The 17,708-nt window shown below is 39.1% G+C and overlaps 1 protein-coding gene across 1 annotated transcript in view; it reads left to right on the forward strand.

Moving 5' to 3' along the window:
* IGSF5 (immunoglobulin superfamily member 5) overlaps positions 1-17,708 on the forward strand; it is a 246,295-nt gene that overhangs the window by 221,514 nt on the left and 7,073 nt on the right. The window contains 4 exon segments of the mRNA XM_054675296.1: positions 1,623-1,835; positions 10,733-10,754; positions 14,570-14,661; positions 16,095-16,174. Of these exon segments, the coding sequence (XP_054531271.1) occupies positions 1,623-1,835; positions 10,733-10,754; positions 14,570-14,661; positions 16,095-16,174 (407 nt within the window).

Below are 17,708 nucleotides of genomic sequence, written 5' to 3' on the forward strand. Positions count from 1 at the left end.
GGATAAATGTGCTCTCTGCATGTGAAGGGTCTGCCTTGTGTTAGTGCTTCAACTCCGGGGCTGGGAAGGTGTGGAATGGGAAGGGTGTAATCTGTTCCTTCCATCTTCACCATTTTTGGGAGAACCCTTTACAAGTCTCTATCTATTCCAGCTCATCTCGGATGGTGGGAGATGTGGAGATAGACAGCATTAGGAAAGTAGTTTGACTTCCTTATAATCCTACAGTTCTGCTCTGGGCATCTTACTATGGGGAGAAAGGTGATCCCTAGACCTGGTTCAGCTGCAGCTGACTGCCTGGTGCATAGACTTCTATTCTCCATGCAGAGTCATTTAACATTGACACAGGAATAGCAAACTACTATTGCAAGGTCAATTTTCCAGGAAAATTCTAAGGAAGAACATCTAACAGCTGTTTTTGAACTCCAGTCTGTGGTTCCAAAGTGGTGGATGGCCATTGATTTCAAAGCAAACCCCATGTTCCTTCATAGGAAGTCTACTGTTTCAGTATTTTCTAAAGACTAGTATCTAACAAAATAGCATGCATTTACATTAAGATACCACCCAAGCACGCAGGGTTGAGTGACAGCCTTTTGTTGAATAACAATTCACAATTAAACAGATCAACTTAAATGTGTGTGGTTTGACTTCAGCGTGGTGTGCTAGGGAGAAGTGAAGGGCTGGATGAAAACTCTCTTGGGAACATCAATGTAGTTCCCATACTGTCCCTTTCTGTGACGATAAAAGCGTTCTACATCTGTGGTGACTGAGCACTTGAAATGTGGCTAGTGCAACTGAGGCACTGAATATTTAATGACTCATACTTTTAATTAACTTAAATTTGAATTTGGATGATCATGTGAAGCCACAACAGCTCTGCTTAAGACATGGTGGAAAAGAATCAAAATGGCTTTTTCCTCTCTCCTTCTCTCCCTACGTCCCTCTTGCTTCCTGATTGCTCTGCCTCACCTTACCCTTTTTTCCTCCCACCTCCATGACTACTAGGTAAAATAAGAGGGCAACATACACACTAAGGAAGGTGTCTCCTGAAAAGCTATGGAAAAAGCAATTACTGTGGGAGGAATTAATTTGAGGATCGGGGAGCTGGATGTGGCTAGGGTGCAAGCCATGCACCTAAGTTCCTTTAGAAGTGACTCTCCCTCAGAATATTCTGGTTTCCTCTGGGCGCTGGACTCTCAACGAGTGGGGACATGGAAGGGAGAACAAAATGTCTTTATTCCAGTCTTGTCCAGCAGTAGTGCTCAAAAAGTATTTCTTGATTAAATAAAGGATGTCAAACATGACCATCACTATGCCAACCTCAGGGGACTGTCAGCCCAGCCTTGCCTTATCTACTTCTCAGGGATATTAGAGACATTAAACAAGCAACACCTGAACTGGGTTACTAAGCAGTTGTTTACTGGCAGAAATAAGTATTGTGATGGAAGGTACTGTAGAGTATTGAATAATTAAACACATTGAAAGAAACTTGGCCTATGACGCCTAGCCATAGCAGGCTGAATAGTTATAATATTACTAGAAAACATAATGCAACTTATAATGGGGCAGAATCTGTGATTCTAGGCAGTGCAAGTATCACTAAAATATATTTTTTTCTTCTTTAGACACTGGAGGCGGTATTAATATTCCAGGTGTATTATCAAGTTTACCAAGTTTAGGTTTTTCATTGCCTACTTGGGGCAAAGTTGGACTTGGACTAGCAGGCACCATGCTTCTGACGCCGACGTGTGCTCTTACAATATGCTGCTGCTGCTGCCGCCGTTGTTGTGGCTGCAACTGCTGCTGCCGTTGTTGTTTCTGCTGTAGAAGAAAAAGAGGTAATTTTTTTGTTCATTTACATTTGTACATACTTCTGAACTTTTGGTACAAGCAGTTGAAGTTAATGAACTCATTAGCTCTTTCAAAAGATAGATTAACTACAATATCACTTTACCTCTATTAGAATGCTATTATAAAAAAGACAAAAGGTGACAGGTGTTGGTGAAGCTGTGGTTGCACACTGTTGGTGGGATGTAAATTGTTACAGCCTTTATGGAAACAGTATGGAGGTTCCCCCAAAAATTAAAATAGAGCTATCCTATAATCCAGCAATCCCATTCCTCGGTCTATATCCAAAAGAAATGACATCTTCATATTGAAGAGATATCTGCATTTCCATGTTCATTACATCACTCTTCACAATAGCAAAGATATGGAATCAACCTATGTACATCAATAGATGAATGGATAAAGAAAATGTGGTATATAGACACAATGGAACACTAGACAGCCTTCAAAAAGAAGAAAATCTTGTCCTTTGCTACACCCTGGAGAGACCTAAAGGATATTATGCTAAGTGAAATAAGCCAGACACAGAAAGGCAAATATTGTATGATCTCTATTATAGGTGGAATCTAAAAAAGCCAAGCTCATGGAAACAGGAGGTAGAATGGTGGGTGTTACCAGGGAGTGGGAATGGGGGTTGGGGAGATGTTGGTCGAAGGGTACAAAGTTTCAATTAGACAGGAAAAATAAATTCTGTAGATCTACTGTACAGCATGATGACTGTAATTAATTATCATGTATTGTGTACTTGAAAATTGCTAAGAGAACAGGTCTTAGATATTCTCACCACAAAATAGCGATGAATATGTGAGATGATGGTTATATGAATTAGCTTGATTTAATCATTTCACAATGTGTACATAGCTCAAAATATCACAGCGTACACTGTAAATACACATAATTTTTATTTGTCTGTGTGTTTTAATAAAGCTCAGACAATAACAATAAAATAAAAACCACAATGAAAGACACATTGGCTTTAAGAGTCCTTGAAAGAAACGGTGGCAAATTCTTGGAGAAGAAAAGGACTTTCTTAAGGAAGGAAGCTGTTTCTTTGGGGCCTGATGCAACCCCTTAGGAAGACCAAGATCTTCATGCTCTTGAAAAGGTGATTGAAGCAGTGCCTTTCTCACCAAAGACACTGATTATTGGATTTTTGTGCTTATTTGTAAGGATATATAACTATTATAATGTCATTTAGATGCTATGGTTTTTTAGAATCATACTACATATCTGAGCATATTAAATGGTTGTTTCCTATTTTGAAGAATTTTAAATCTCCCTTTGTAGGTGAATGTTAATAGAGTGGTAGAAAGAAAAAATAAGATCTTCTGTTAATAAAAAATAGTATCAATACAATTAATAAAAATAATTAACGTGTTTCTTTAGAATGAAATTCTCTGAGATACTCCCACATCGTATGAAAGCAGTAGCCTTGCTTGGGGTTGGGATCAATGGCGAGGTGGGCACATAAACACTAGGTGGGCTTGTCATAGCATTAGGCAGTTTGTGGCTTCAGAAGCCTACGGATGCTTTATCATGAGAATGCTCCAGGACTTTCCATGTGCTGAATGTGTGTTTGTCCTTACCTTTCTTCCTTTTGTTAAAAACTTCATGTACTCCTGTTTGAACATTTTCTACAGTTAAATTATTTTTCTAAAGATCGGAGTTTTGATGTTAGCTTGCATGTCAGTTGAACTACATTTTAAGTTTTATTAACACTAACTGCCACTCAATGAACACTTAGTGTGTGTGTGCCAGGCACTGTGCTAACTCCTTTACATGGAGTATCTCACTAAAATGCATGGACTAGCCTTAACTAAACTAAAGGTCTAGTCTTAGCTCCTCGATGAATTTGGTTTGTGATTGGGCAATTCACTCTGTAGTATAACTTAAAAAAATTTTAGACGCGTGAATATTTTCTTATATTCCCTTCCTTCTTACATGAAGGGCAGTACACTATAGATATTCTTTTGCATTTTACTTTTTTTCCCTTACAATATATCCTGGAAATCAATCCATGTCAGTTCATTGAGATTTCCTTCCTTTCTTATTACAGCTGCATGGTTATCCATTGTGTAGATGTACCATGGTTTATTCAACCATTCTCCAATATATAAGCATTTAGGTCATTTCTGGTATTTTGCAATTACAAGCAATGTTGCAATGAATAATGTTGTGTATGTTCATATTTATGGAGGTGTAGCTTTTGGGTAAATTCTCAGAAGTAGGATTGCTAGGTCAAAAGCTACGTGTGTATGTAGTTTTGTCACGGATTGCCAAATTTCCCTCCAGCAAGGTTGTACAATTTGCATGCTTACCAGCAACACATGAGAGTTCCCGTTTCCCCACAGCCTGGCCAACAGGGTGTCATCATACTGTTTAGTTTATGCCAACCTGGAAAGTAAGTAAATAAGAAATGGTATCTCAGCATAGTTTTGATTCTATCTTATTATAAGTGAGGTTGAACTACTGTTCCATCTTTTTGTATGATTGAGAACAATTTTTATATGTTTTTATAACTTGTCATTCTATGTCTTTTGCTCATTATTTTCTCTCTCAGATTTTTGGGCTTTTTACTCCTTCTAATTTTAAGAATTCTTTTGATGTTAGGACTGATGGCCCCCTTTATCTGCGTTTTGAGTCGTAGGAAGTATTTCCTTATATGGAAGTTTTTTTTCTGGTGCTTATATCTTATATGGTTTCATTTATTTGTCTTTCTAGGTTTTATTCATTCTTCTGTGTGATATGTTGTATGCATCTAATTTTATCTTCTTCCAAATAACTAAGCAGTTGTCCCAGCAGCATTGACTGAAATCTCTGTCTTTGGCCTGGTGGTTTGAGATGCCACCTTTATCATACACTGATTTCCATATGCACTTAGGTCTCTTTCTGGGCTCTCTATTCTGTTCCATTGGTCCGTTTGCCTATTCATGCACTTACACTGTACTGTTTTAATTATAGAAGTTTTATAGTATGTTTTAATGTCTCCTTGGGTGAGTCTGCCTTGTAGCTTTCCGTTTTAGTGTTCTTCTGGCTAGTTTTGCATGTTTATTGTTAAAACTTGTTTATTTTAAAAAATTGTGGCAAAATCTACATAAAATTTTCCATTTTAACCATTTTTGAGTGTACAGTTCAGTAGCATTAAATACATTTACACTTTTATGCAACCATCACTACCATCCATCTACAGATCTAGGTTCATCTTGCAAAATAAACACTGTACCTATCAAACAATAACTCCCTATTCCCGCTTCCCCCCAGTCCCTGGCAACCACGATTCTACTTTCTATCAATTTGACTACTCTAAGTATCTTATATAAGTGGAATCATGCAGTATTTGTCTTTTTAAAAATGGCATACAGAGTGATATTTTGATATGTGTGTACAATGTATCATGATCAAATCAGGGTAATTAGCATATCCATCATCTCAAACATTTATCATTTCTTTGTGTGGTGAACATTTAAAAATCTTCTCTTCCAGACTTTTGAAAACACAGCACCTTATAGCTAACCATATTCACTTTACAGTGCTGCAGAACACTGAAACTGTTCCTCTTATCTAGCCGTAACTTTGTGTTCATTAACCAAGCTGTCCCTAGCTTCCCCCGACTACCTCCCCTTCCCAGCCTCTGATCCCCACAATTATAATCTCTGCTTCAATGTGCTCAATTTTTTTTTTAGCTCCTAGCATATGAGTGAGAACATGTGGTATTTATCTTTCTGTGCCTGACTTATTTCACTTAACACAATGCCCTCCAGGCTCATCCATGTGCTGTGGATTTCATTCTGTTTTACGGTGGAATAGTATTCCATTGTGTACATGTGCCACATTTTCTTTAGCCACTCATCTATTAATAGATATTTAGATTGATTTCATATCTTAGCTATTGTGAATAGTGCTGCAATAAATGTGGGGGTGCAGATATCTCTTTGACATACTGATTTCAATTCTTTGAGATACCCAGATTGCCTGATTGTATGATAGCTCTATTTTTAGTTTTTTTGAAAAACCTTCATACTGTTTTCCATAATGACTGTACTAATTTACATTCCCACCAATAGAGCATGAGAGTTTCCATTTCTGTTCATTCTCACCAGCATTTTTATTTTTTGTCTTTTTGATAATAGCCATTCTAACTAGGGTGAGATGATATCTCATTGTGGTTTTGATTTGCATTTCCCTGAGAATTAGTGATGTTGAATGTTTTTTCATACATTTGTTGACCATTTACATGTCTAAGAAGACATCTAAATTGAGAAATGTCTGTTCAGACCATTAACTCATTTTAACATTGGATTGTTTTTTTGCTGTCGAGATGTTTGAGTTCCTTATATAGTCTGGATATTAATCCCCTGTTGGATGAATAGTTTGCAAATATTTCCTCCCATTCTGTAGGTTATAATTTTGCTGTTGATGTTTCTTTTGCTGTGCAGAAGCTTTTCAGTTTAATATAGTCCCATTTGTCTATTTTTATTTTTGTTGCCTGTGATTTTGAAGACTTAGCCATAAAATCTTTGTCTAGGCCAATGTCCTGAAGGATTTATCCTATGTTTTCTTCTAGTAGTTTTATGGTTTGGTGTCTTATATTTAATTCTTTAAGTTTGAGTTTATTTTGTGTCCACTTTGAGTTTATTTTGTATATGGTAAGAGATAGGGGCCTAATTTCATTCTTTTGTATATGGATATCCAGTTTTCTCAGCGCCGTGTATTGAAGAGGCAGCCTTTCTCCAGTGTATGTTCTTGGCACCTTTGCCAAAAATCAGTTAGCTGTAAATACGTGGATTTATTTCTGGGTTCTCAGTATTGTTCCATCTGTGATATACCTTTATTCTCTGGGAAGCAGAAATTGAAAGGCAGTAAACTCCTGCTGGACCTAAATTAGAAGGGAAATTGTTTTTACCTGGGAATTATTCCATATGCCCCAGATGGGTTACTCAAATGGAAAACACTGGATTTTAAAGGAAAACCACTAAATGACTTAGATTTTAATAGAGATGTGACTACAGATTGTTCAGTACCTTCAGAACATTATTTCTAACATGAGCTATGTGGAGTAGTTGGAGAAATTCTGGTTATTTGTACATCCTGGTTCCCTTCAGCTTTTGTCTGTTCTATACTCATCTCAGAAGAAGATTAACCGATGGTTGTTAGCCCACACAGGATATGCAGAAGGTGATTTTTAGTTTCTTCATCTACAGAATGGGAATAAATACTATCCTATAGATTGGTAGTAATAATTAAATAAGTATATTAAAAGTTTCTGTGATCCATCCTAGATTTAATCTTTTCTTTAACTTTGAGATGAAAAGCCTTTGTAAGAGTGAACTGTCCCCCCACCCTTGCCCACCCCATTCACAGTAAGTCCAGATAAGGCTACAAACAGGTCTGCCACAGCCTACTTACAATGCCCACCTTGCCCCACCAGGTGTGATTCATAGTGGAAATTATGCTATACCTTTACATAAGTGTGAAAGATGAGTAAAGGTCTGGATTTCTCTATGATGATTATTTCAATGCTTAAAAAACATTAAACATCAAAAATTTTCAGAAAGTATTTTCTGGTTCTCTGCTGCTATCCAGAGATTTCTTAGTAAGCCGACGGATTAACTGACCACATAGGAATGGCTGAGCTTCTGCTCAGCCTGGCCTGGGGGCTTTGGGATGGCAGCATTCTAGAGGGTCCCCAGGCTCCTTTCTTTTTTTTTTTCCTTTAACTTATAAGATTATTTATTTAGCTATCAGAAATACAACATTGTTCCCTTTTCTTTTTTTAAATTATACTTTAAGTTTTAGGGTACATGTGCACAATGTGCAGGTTTGTTACATATATATATACACATGTGCCATGTTGGTGTGCTGCACCCATTAACTCGTCATTTAATGTTAGGTATATCTCCTAATGCTATCTCTCCCCCCTCCCCCCACCCCACAAAACCCTAGAAGAAAACCTAGGCAATACCATTCAGGACATAGGCATGGGCAAGGACTTTATGTCTAAAACACCAAAAGCAATGGCAGCACCATTTATTAAATAGGGAATCCTTTCCCCATTGCTTGTTTTTGTCAGGTTTGTCAAAGATCAGATAGTTGTAGATATGCGGTGTTATTTCTGAGGGCTCTGTTCTGTTCCATTGACCTATATCTCTGTTTTGGTACCAGTACCATGCTGTTTTGGTTACTGTAGCCTTGTAGTATAGTTTGAAGTCAGGTAGTGTGATGCCTCCACCTTTGTTCTTTTGGCTTAGGATTGATTTGGCGATGTGGGCTCTTTTTTGGTTCCATATGAACTTTAAAGTAGTTTTTTCCAATTCAGTGAAGAAAGTCATTGGTAGCTTGATGGGGATGGCATTGAATCTGTAAATTACCTTGGGCAGTATGGCCATTTTCACGATATTGATTCTTCCTACCCATGAGCATGGAATGTTCTTCCATTTGTTTGTATCCTCTTTTATTTCCTTGAGCAGTGGTTTGTAGTTCTCCTTGAAGAGGTCCTTCACATCCCTTGTAAGCTGGATTCCTAGGTATTTTATTCTCTTTGAAGCAATTGTGAATGGGAGTTCACTCATGATTTGGCTCTCTGTTTGTCTGTTGTTGGTGTATAAGAATGCTTGGAAAACTGGCTAGCCATATGTAGAAAGCTGAAACTGGATCCCTTCCTTACACCTTATACAAAAATCAATTCAAGATGGATTAAAGACTTAAACGTTAGACCTAAAACCATAAAAACCCTAGAAGAAAACCTAGGCATTACCATTCAGGACATAGGCATGGGCAAGGACTTCATGTCTAAAACACCAAAAGCAATGGCAACAAAAGCCAAAATTGACAAATGGGATCTAATTAAACTAAAGAGCTTCCGCACAGCAAAAGAAACTACCATCAGAGTGAACAGGCAACCTACAAAATGGGAGAAAATTTTCACAACCTACTCATCTGACAAAGGGCTAGTATCCAGAATCTACAATGAACTCAAACAAATTTACAAGAAAAAAACAAACAACCCTATCAAAAAGTGGGCAAAGGACATGAACAGACACTTCTCAAAAGAAGACATTTATGCAGCCAAAAAACACATGAAAAAATGCTCACCATCACTGGCCATCAGAGAAATGCAAATCAAAACCACAATGAGATACCATCTCACACCAGTTAGAATGGCAATCATTAAAAAGTCAGGAAACAACAGGTGCTGGAGAGGATGTGGAGAAATAGGAACACTTTTACACTGTTGGTGGGACTGTAAACTAGTTCAACCATTGTGGAAGTCAGTGTGGCGATTCCTCAGGGATCTAGAGGTAGAAATACCATTTGACCCAGCCATCCCATTACTGGGTATATACCCAAAGGACTATAAATCATGCTGCTATAAAGACACATGCACACGTATGTTTATTGCGGCATTATTCACAATAGCAAAGACTTGGAACCAACCCAAATGTCCAACAACGATAGACTGGATTAAGAAAATGTGGCACATATTCACCATGGAATACTATGCAGCCATAAAAAATGATGAGTTCATGTCCTTTGTAGGGACATGGATGAAATTGGAAATCATCATTCTCAGTAAACTATCGCAAGAACAAAAAACCAAACACTGTGTATTCTCACTCATAGGTGGGAATTGAACAATGAGAACACATGGACACAGGAAGGGGAACATCATACTCTGGGGACTGTTGTGGGGTAGGGGGAGGGGGGAGGGATAGCACTGGGAGATATACCTATTGCTAGATGGTGAGTTAGTGGGTGTAGCACACCAGCATGTCACATGTATACATATGTAACTAACCTGCACATTGTGCACATGTACCCTAAAACTTAAAGTATTAAAAAATGCAATGGCAACAAAAGCCAAAATTGACAAATGGGATCTAATTAAGATCCTTTCTTACAAACTGTGCTTACGCTGGTGACGTTGGAGGCATTCCCCTGTTGCTGGAGGGCATTCATCTCTTACCTGATAGTCTCTTTTCTGCAATCCAGATAGAATTGTTTTAGTTTGGGATGTAAATTGGCAGGTGTTATTAGAATTGAAAATACCTGAGAATGTTATCTAAAAACTAAGGAAAATGAGTATTTAAAAAATCTTAATCAAGCTTGATATATAGAAGGCCTGGACAGTAAAGCTCGGTTGTAAATATCACAGGCTTTTGGGACAAAAGGTTGGGGACTTGATCTGTGGCTTTTTACTCCCCACCTTCAAATCCTAGATTCCTTTTAATCAGTCTATGGATCCACTGACTAAAAACATTAGCAATTTAATGACAGTGTTTTTTTTTTTTTTTTTTGGTGGGGTGGGGGCACAACTGTATCAATTGGTACCATTGGTACATATTGATTGAAAATGTATCTTTGAATTAAAGAAATATGGTAATATTAATATAATAGTGTCTAGTCTGTTAAAAATATAATAACAGTAACACCTACTTTTGAGTTATTATAACAGTTAAATGAGCTACTACTTTGTACAGAGCCCACTTGGTGCTGGCACATGGTAAAAATTGAATGAAAAGCAGCAGTGATTGATAACAGAACATCTCTTCTTGGTATTATGGAGTCTGTATAGTCTCACTAATCAAATTCAATATTCACAAAGTAATAAGTAAATACCCCTGGGTGACTGAAATATAGTAAGTACTATACAGTCTGTATTTCAGGTACCTAGGAGTTATTTATTTTTCTAATAGTTAACAGTGAATTCTACTTTCCTATGCTGGGAAGTCATTTGATAATTTGGTATGGGAAAACTTAATAATGCTCCTTGGGTCACAAATACTAATGTTGGGTCTGTTAAAATAAGGGAGTGTATAAAAATTAATGAGACTCGATTTTTAGAATAAGTATCCCGATTTTTCTAATGTAATTTTGTTCTTTTTTGCAGGATTTCGCATTCAATTTCAAAAGTAAGTTTGAAACCACATCTATTTTCTGAAAACAAAACAAAAAAATTGAACAACAACAATAATAACAACAATACATACACACAACTGTGGGATTTTTGGATTTATGTTATCCAGAATTAAGTGCTGGAAGTAGACAATGCTGAAAAACACGTATGCCGATCACAAACTCATAGGGCAACGTGAACTGTGGGATGAAACAGATGGGTTGCCACTGCCTACCTTTGACTTGCTCTGGTTCCCTTAGGGAAATGGAGATTTTCTTAGTGTCTGGCATTTGCAACTCTTTCCACAAGAGGACACTGTGCACCATGACTATCATCCCGCCTGCTTTGGGCGGAGGCCAGGGCCACCGGCAGAGGTCCTGCTGGAATTTCTGGGGTAGTGGAGAGCAGTGAGTCAAGCCGGATGCCTGCAAGTCACGTGAAACTGTCCAGGCAGACAAATTAGGCAGTGTTTGGTGCTCATTCAGCCGTCGGGAGTGGACAGGACGGAAAAATTCCTTTCATTCCCAGGCTGCCCAGAAGTAGCTGCAAGCACTTTTAAGGTAACTGTGTCAAGGACTTACAATAAGTAGCCAGTAACCTTTTTAAATGTCTGCAATGTTAACATAGCCATATGCGCACCAAGGGGAGGGTTTTTTAGACAGGCGTTGTTTGTTGTGGGTAATATAACAACACATGTAGTTATCAGTATTTTATTAGAATATTTACATTTTTAAGTGCTGAGATTCTAAAATACCTTTTGGCTACATTCTGTGAATGAATATGGACAATCACCATGTGGCAAAGGTTATCCCTTCTCCCTCTGACCCCTGGCAATTGCGAAGTTTGGAGAGAGGACACCACGAAGCAGCAGTCTGAAAATATTTCTCCTTTGAGGCCTGACTTAGGGCAAGGGAAGAGGAAGAAAAATAGACCCTGATAATTATTCTGGCATTTCTCTTGATTGCTACTACCAGCGGAATGGAAGCCTGGACTCTCGGTTCACCATTGTTGACTGTGCCAACATCTTCCATTTCTGTTCTCTGGGGTCTTAGGTGATTTGAAAGCACAGTAAAGTGATCAATAGCTACTCAGGATAATGGGTAGAGGATAACAACAACTATAGAATATGACACTGGGAGCATGAGAAAAGCTAGTATATCTTGAGTGCCTGATGTACATGCCAGGTACTCACTGTTGCATGCTTTGTAGAATTTTTTGTCTGAATGTGAACTGGACGGGCCCACCTCAGGGCTTGGGCACCTTTGTCTCTGTGCAGCCCTTGAACTTAGGTGAGACTGCATTAAGCTCCAGAGGGATAATGGGGGTTGCCCACTGGATAATCCAACCCCACTTGCTTTCCCCTTTCACGATGTCCATGGTGCTCACTCCAGCTGCTTGAGGACTTCTTTTGCATTAAAATAATTAAAATTATATGTATATAGTTGTATGTTTATTATGGAAAAAAATCAATGCATGTTTATTTTTAGAAAAAATAAATATAAAGATAGGCACAAGAAATAGTTTAAAAAAATCACCCACACTTCTATAGTTCCGAAGTAATTATTGTTAACTAACTATGTATGTACCTACGTACTCAAATGTTCATGTATATACCCATAGATATGCACACAAAGCATTTTGTGAAATTTGGATTATAGTAACCATTAATTCATAGCTTGCTCTTTTCACTTGGCACATTCTGAAGATTATTTCTGTTAACAAATACTTGCCCAAAGCATTTTTGTAGTATTTGTTTGCTAGTTTTAGATAGATACTTTTAAGTACAGAAAAGTGCACACGTTACAGGTGTGTAGCTTGATCAGGTTTCACAAAAAGCACAAATGCCTGGGCTTGATGGCGGAAATTCACAGCTAGAACATCCTCAGCATCCCCAAAGCCCCCTAGACCCCGGTCAAATTGCTGTCTACCCCTCCTCCCCAAAGGTGACATTCTTCTGACATCTTTCCCACATCCCCAGAGATTAGGTGCATGTATCAATGGCGTCATTTTGTGTACACTCATTTATGTCTGCCTTCTTGAGCCTCTCACTGTGAGACTGACCCATACCGTGGCACGTGAGTGTCAGTGGCTCATTATTATGTAATATTACATTCTGGGCACATATGCAATTTATTTTTACCTTTTGCTTTAAATGAATGTTTGAATAGTTTTCAGGTTGGGACCATTACAAACACTACTGCTCTGGCCAGGCATGGTGGCTCACTCCTGTAGTCCCAGCGCTTTGGGAGGCCAAAGCAGTGGATCCCTTGAGCCCAGGAGTTTGAGACCAGCATGGACAACATGGAAAAACCCCATCTCCACAAAAAGTACAAAATTAGCTGGGCATGTTGGTGCTTTCCTGTAGTCCCAGATACTCAGGAGGCTGACTTGGGAGGATCCTTTGAGCCCAGGAGGCAGAAGTTACAGTGAACCGAGATCACACCACTGCACTCCAACCTGGGTGACAGAGTGAGACCTTGTCACCAAGAAACAACAACAACAACATCAAAAAACAACTACTCTGAGTATTATTGTAGGAGTCTTTTGGTGAACATAAGTACTCATTTCTGTTTGGTTCTGTGGGGAAATACAGCTGATCCTCTTTATCTGCAGGTTCCACATCCTCTGATTCAACCAACAATGGATCAAAAGTATTTGAAAAAATATACAACAGTAAAAAATAATACAAAATAAAGAAGCAGTACAGTATAACAACTATTTGCATAGCATTTACATTGTATTAGGTATTATAAATAATCTGGGCATAATTTAAAATATATGGGAGGATGTGTGTATGTTATATGCATATGCAAATCCTACACCATTTTATATCAGAGACTTGAGCATTTGCAAATTTTGGTATCTGCAGGGGTCCTGGAATCAATCTCTAACAAATACCCAGGGAGACTGTATCTAGTCCTAAAAGCTGGGCCAGAAGGTAGCGTATCTTCAGCTTTAGACAGTGCCACATTTTTCCAAAGAAGGTGTACAGGCTTACACTCCCGCTAGCAGTGTGTGAGAGCTCTCATATGTAATAATTTTGACAGATGCCATGGAATTCCATTTTAGAGAACCATCATTTATTTTACTAGTCCTCCCTGATTGGGCACTTGGTTGTTTGCAGTTTGCTTTTATAAATAGCTCATGAATCAACATTCTTTCAAGTACATATTTATACATATCCTTGATTGTTTCCCTAGCATACATCCTTAGAGGTCAAGTGTGACTATTTAAAATTCTTTGGCGTTCCATTGCCAGACTTCCTTCCAGCCTCCAAACCCTAGGAGGCTGCACCAACTTTTGCTTTATTTCAGGAGTTGGCACATTTTTTCCATAAAGGGCCCTGTAGTAAATATTTTTAGTTTTGCCAGCCATATGGTCTCTGTCATGAGGACTCAACTCTGCTGTTATAACATGAGTATGGCTACATGTTTAGGTAGCCGTAGACAATATGTGAGCTGATAGATGTAACCGTGTTCCAATGAAACTTTATTTACAAAAACAAGGAGTGGGTCAGATTTGGCCTGTGGGTCATAGCTTGCTGACTCTTGCTTTATTTGGTGAATGGTTTCTGAGAGTTGAGTAACAACTGGGGAGTAGAGTCCATGGACCAGGATAAACTTTCATCTCTCCCCATAATGGGAATGTGTGAGTAGGCAGGCGTGCATACCTGCAATGCAGCGGCAAAGCTATGGACTTCCTGTGTTAAGTTCAATGTGTAAGCATACTCTTGAGAGTAACCACGTGAACTACGTAGGTATCCGTTGCCAATTAACATTTGGCAATGTTAATGCCAACAATTAACATGAACATAAAATGGTCTAATTGTAGGAAATCTGAAAAAGAGAAGACAAACAAAGAAACTGAGACAGAAAGTGGAAATGAAAACTCCGGCTACAATTCAGATGAACAAAAGACCACAGGTGAGTAGACAAGAGGGGTGGTGAAAAGACCTGGGAAAGAGAGAGCTGGAAGAAGGGCTGGCTTGCTAGATACCAGCTGCACAGGGAGGCTAACTTGGCAATGGTGGTTATTATTTTTTGGATAAATTTTAGAAGAAGAAATTCTAGAACTTGGAATACTCTAGGAGTAGGTTAACAGTAAAAATCCACCTATTTGTCTAATGCTTAAAATAAAGTGAGGAAGAACCCTGAGAGCTTTAAAAAACTTTGTTTTTTTCCATCACACACTGGGGCCTGTCATAGGGTGGGGGGAAGGGGGAAGGATAGCATTAGGAGATATACCTAATGTAAATGACAAGTTAACGGGTGCAGCACATCAACATGGCACATGTATATATATGTAACAAACATGCACGTTGTTCACATGTACCCTAGAACTTAAAGTATAATAAAAAAATTGTTTTTTCCCCACGCTTTCTTTTTTGTTTAAAGCCCTCTACATTAAAACATGTGGGGAGGTATTTTAATACATTGGGGGTAACTTCCTCCCAATTTCAAGTAGAGTCAAGTAAGAGATCTGTTCCTCTTGAATGTAACAGGGAGTTGGGAATCCTGGAAAACTAGACCTACTTTTGGAGAGTCTTGCTGTAGTATCTCATTTTCTTGCTATGAGACAATACAGAGTGATAATGCAGTGAGGGCATCTCTAAGACAACATCACCAGGAAGCAGCAGCAGTTGAGTATTGAAGGCCAATGAGAGGGGAAGGCTGAACCCACTCCTCCTCTGCAGGATGAACAGGACACCTGCCCTCACAGGCTGCTGGGAACACCAAATTCCATGGGAAGGTTTTCAGCCAATCAGTCCTTGCTGAGGGGCCTAAACACCTGCGTTTTCCACAAAAATTGGAGCCCTATTTTCAGCAGCCCCATTTTTTTTGATTTTACCATGGCTGCCTCCCATGTGTATTCCAGATTGCATCTTTCAGATTGAAAAAAATTCCAGAGAGCATGGACTGTTTCCTTTGATAATCTGACCACAGCTTCTTGCAGGTTCCTGTGAGTGAATATTTATTCATTAGTATTTTGAGCAATTGACTATCTTGACAAAAATCATGGCCCAAATCAAACATCTCTATCTCTTTTATCTCCATTTGTCTGGCATTTATTTTCCTTGATCAGCTGTTGAAGCTTTAGATCATTTTGTGTCTGGGTGAAACTAATGTGTCGAGAAAGAAATGGATTTTGAGTTAGTTTTCCATATTTTTATTTCTTTAAAAAAATAACATTCTAAAGGGATGGGATCTCAAGGGAATTTTAAAAAAGTGTTCATGGTTAAGGATTATGCCAGCGGTGCTACATAAAAGCAAATGTGTTTCTTTATAAATCAGAATTGTTAGAGCACACAGCTTGGTTTTTGCCACTTAATGACTCTAAAATTGTTCTTCTGTTGCAGAAACCGCTTCTCTCCCTCCCAAATCCTGTGAATCCAGTGATCCTGAACAAAGAAACAGTAGCTGTGGCCCTCCTCACCAGGTAGTTTAGACCATTTTCCCCCTTTTTGGACTTTTTTGGCTATTTAAAAATTCTTACCTTGTTGTGGGTGATTATAAAATGGTGCGCGTTGTGTATTCATGATGGTGGCATGTTGCCTTTCCTCCCCTCCATATCAACTGGTCAGCATGGAGAGATGGGGCTGAGACATGGACTGTTTCTTGCCCTCAGTAGCAGTTGCTCTAAGATCAAGGCTGGTTCTGGGTAACAGCTCTGGGTTCACATTTTGGGAGGATGCGACTTGATTTGGGACGTATCCGCCTGAGTTGGCATAAGAGTGAGCAGCATATATAATGTGCCATTTGTTCTCTTTGAGCCATATTCTCCCAGGACTCAAGTCCATTCTGCTCTCCTGGTTACCCGCTCCCACGTGGTGCTCATCTGTACTTGGACCCTTGGGGCCTTTGGACTCATGGAAGGATGCACTGGGTTTGAGGATCAGGACAGAGAAAATGTAGTTTGCTCTGCATGCAAGTTCTATGCTGATAAGCTTGAGGGCTGAAAAAATCCTGTCGGGGTTAGAATTTTAGAGGAGAGAGGAGGAGTCCTTGATGATTAAGGATTATGGCCAGAACGGCTAAGAGGCTGGAGTTGCCATTAACCTAGATAAGGAATGTTATGGGTGAAGCAGTTTAGGGGGAAAGATTAGACATCTAATTGGAGCTTGTAGATTCTGAGGTCTCTGTTAGATAGATGTCCACATGGAGATGCTGAAGGTGTAGTTAAATTCACCAGTCTGCAGTTCCAGGGAGAGGTACTAGCTGTAGATACTGGTTGGTTGGTTGGCAATGTTTCGATGGGAGCTGTCTTTTCACAGGATGGTTCACTTAAGTAAACAGTCAACTGGCAGCACTGAGAACACAGTATGTTAATTTGCTGATATAGAGTCAGCATTGGTTATCATACGTGAATGAATGAGAGTTCATTTTATATCCCGAATCATAAATTACATAGAATATATATAACCAACACCCTTTTCTGACCTGTACAAATGCAACTTCAGACAAGAAGTATTTCAATGCGATTCTGTGATTGTGTCCCCAATAAGTGTAGATGTTATCTTCTTTTAGCTTTTGGAAAAGCTAAACTTGCAGGCTGGGTTTTGGATAGCACACTGGGCTGGATGGGTTGGGTTTGTTCTGCTAGGAGCTGCTTTACCTGAGGCGACGGTGCCCAGCAGGTGCCTATGTGGCCCCTGATCATTCTTTCTTGGCACAGGTATTTACCTGAGTTTCCAGGGAGCTCTGGGCAATAATATTCCTCCCTGCAATTGGGATTCAGCTCAGTAACCTACATCTTGCCAGTGATGTGTGTTTTTCAGGCCTGTAGGGGGGAAGGGAGTGCTGATTGATGCTCAGTCATGTATTGGGAAAACCTAAGTGATACTATTAATATTAGTGTCAACACAGGTAGCCAGACAACAAGAAATATGAGGGGCCTGGGGCATAAAGGAAACTGTGCCTGAGTAACAAATCGTTAGCTCCTGGTACAAGTTCCAGTGACTTTCCTCAGGCCG

This window comes from Pan troglodytes, chromosome 22, assembly GCF_028858775.2.
Source record: "Pan troglodytes isolate AG18354 chromosome 22, NHGRI_mPanTro3-v2.0_pri, whole genome shotgun sequence".
In the NCBI taxonomy this organism is placed as follows: domain Eukaryota; kingdom Metazoa; phylum Chordata; class Mammalia; order Primates; family Hominidae; genus Pan; species Pan troglodytes.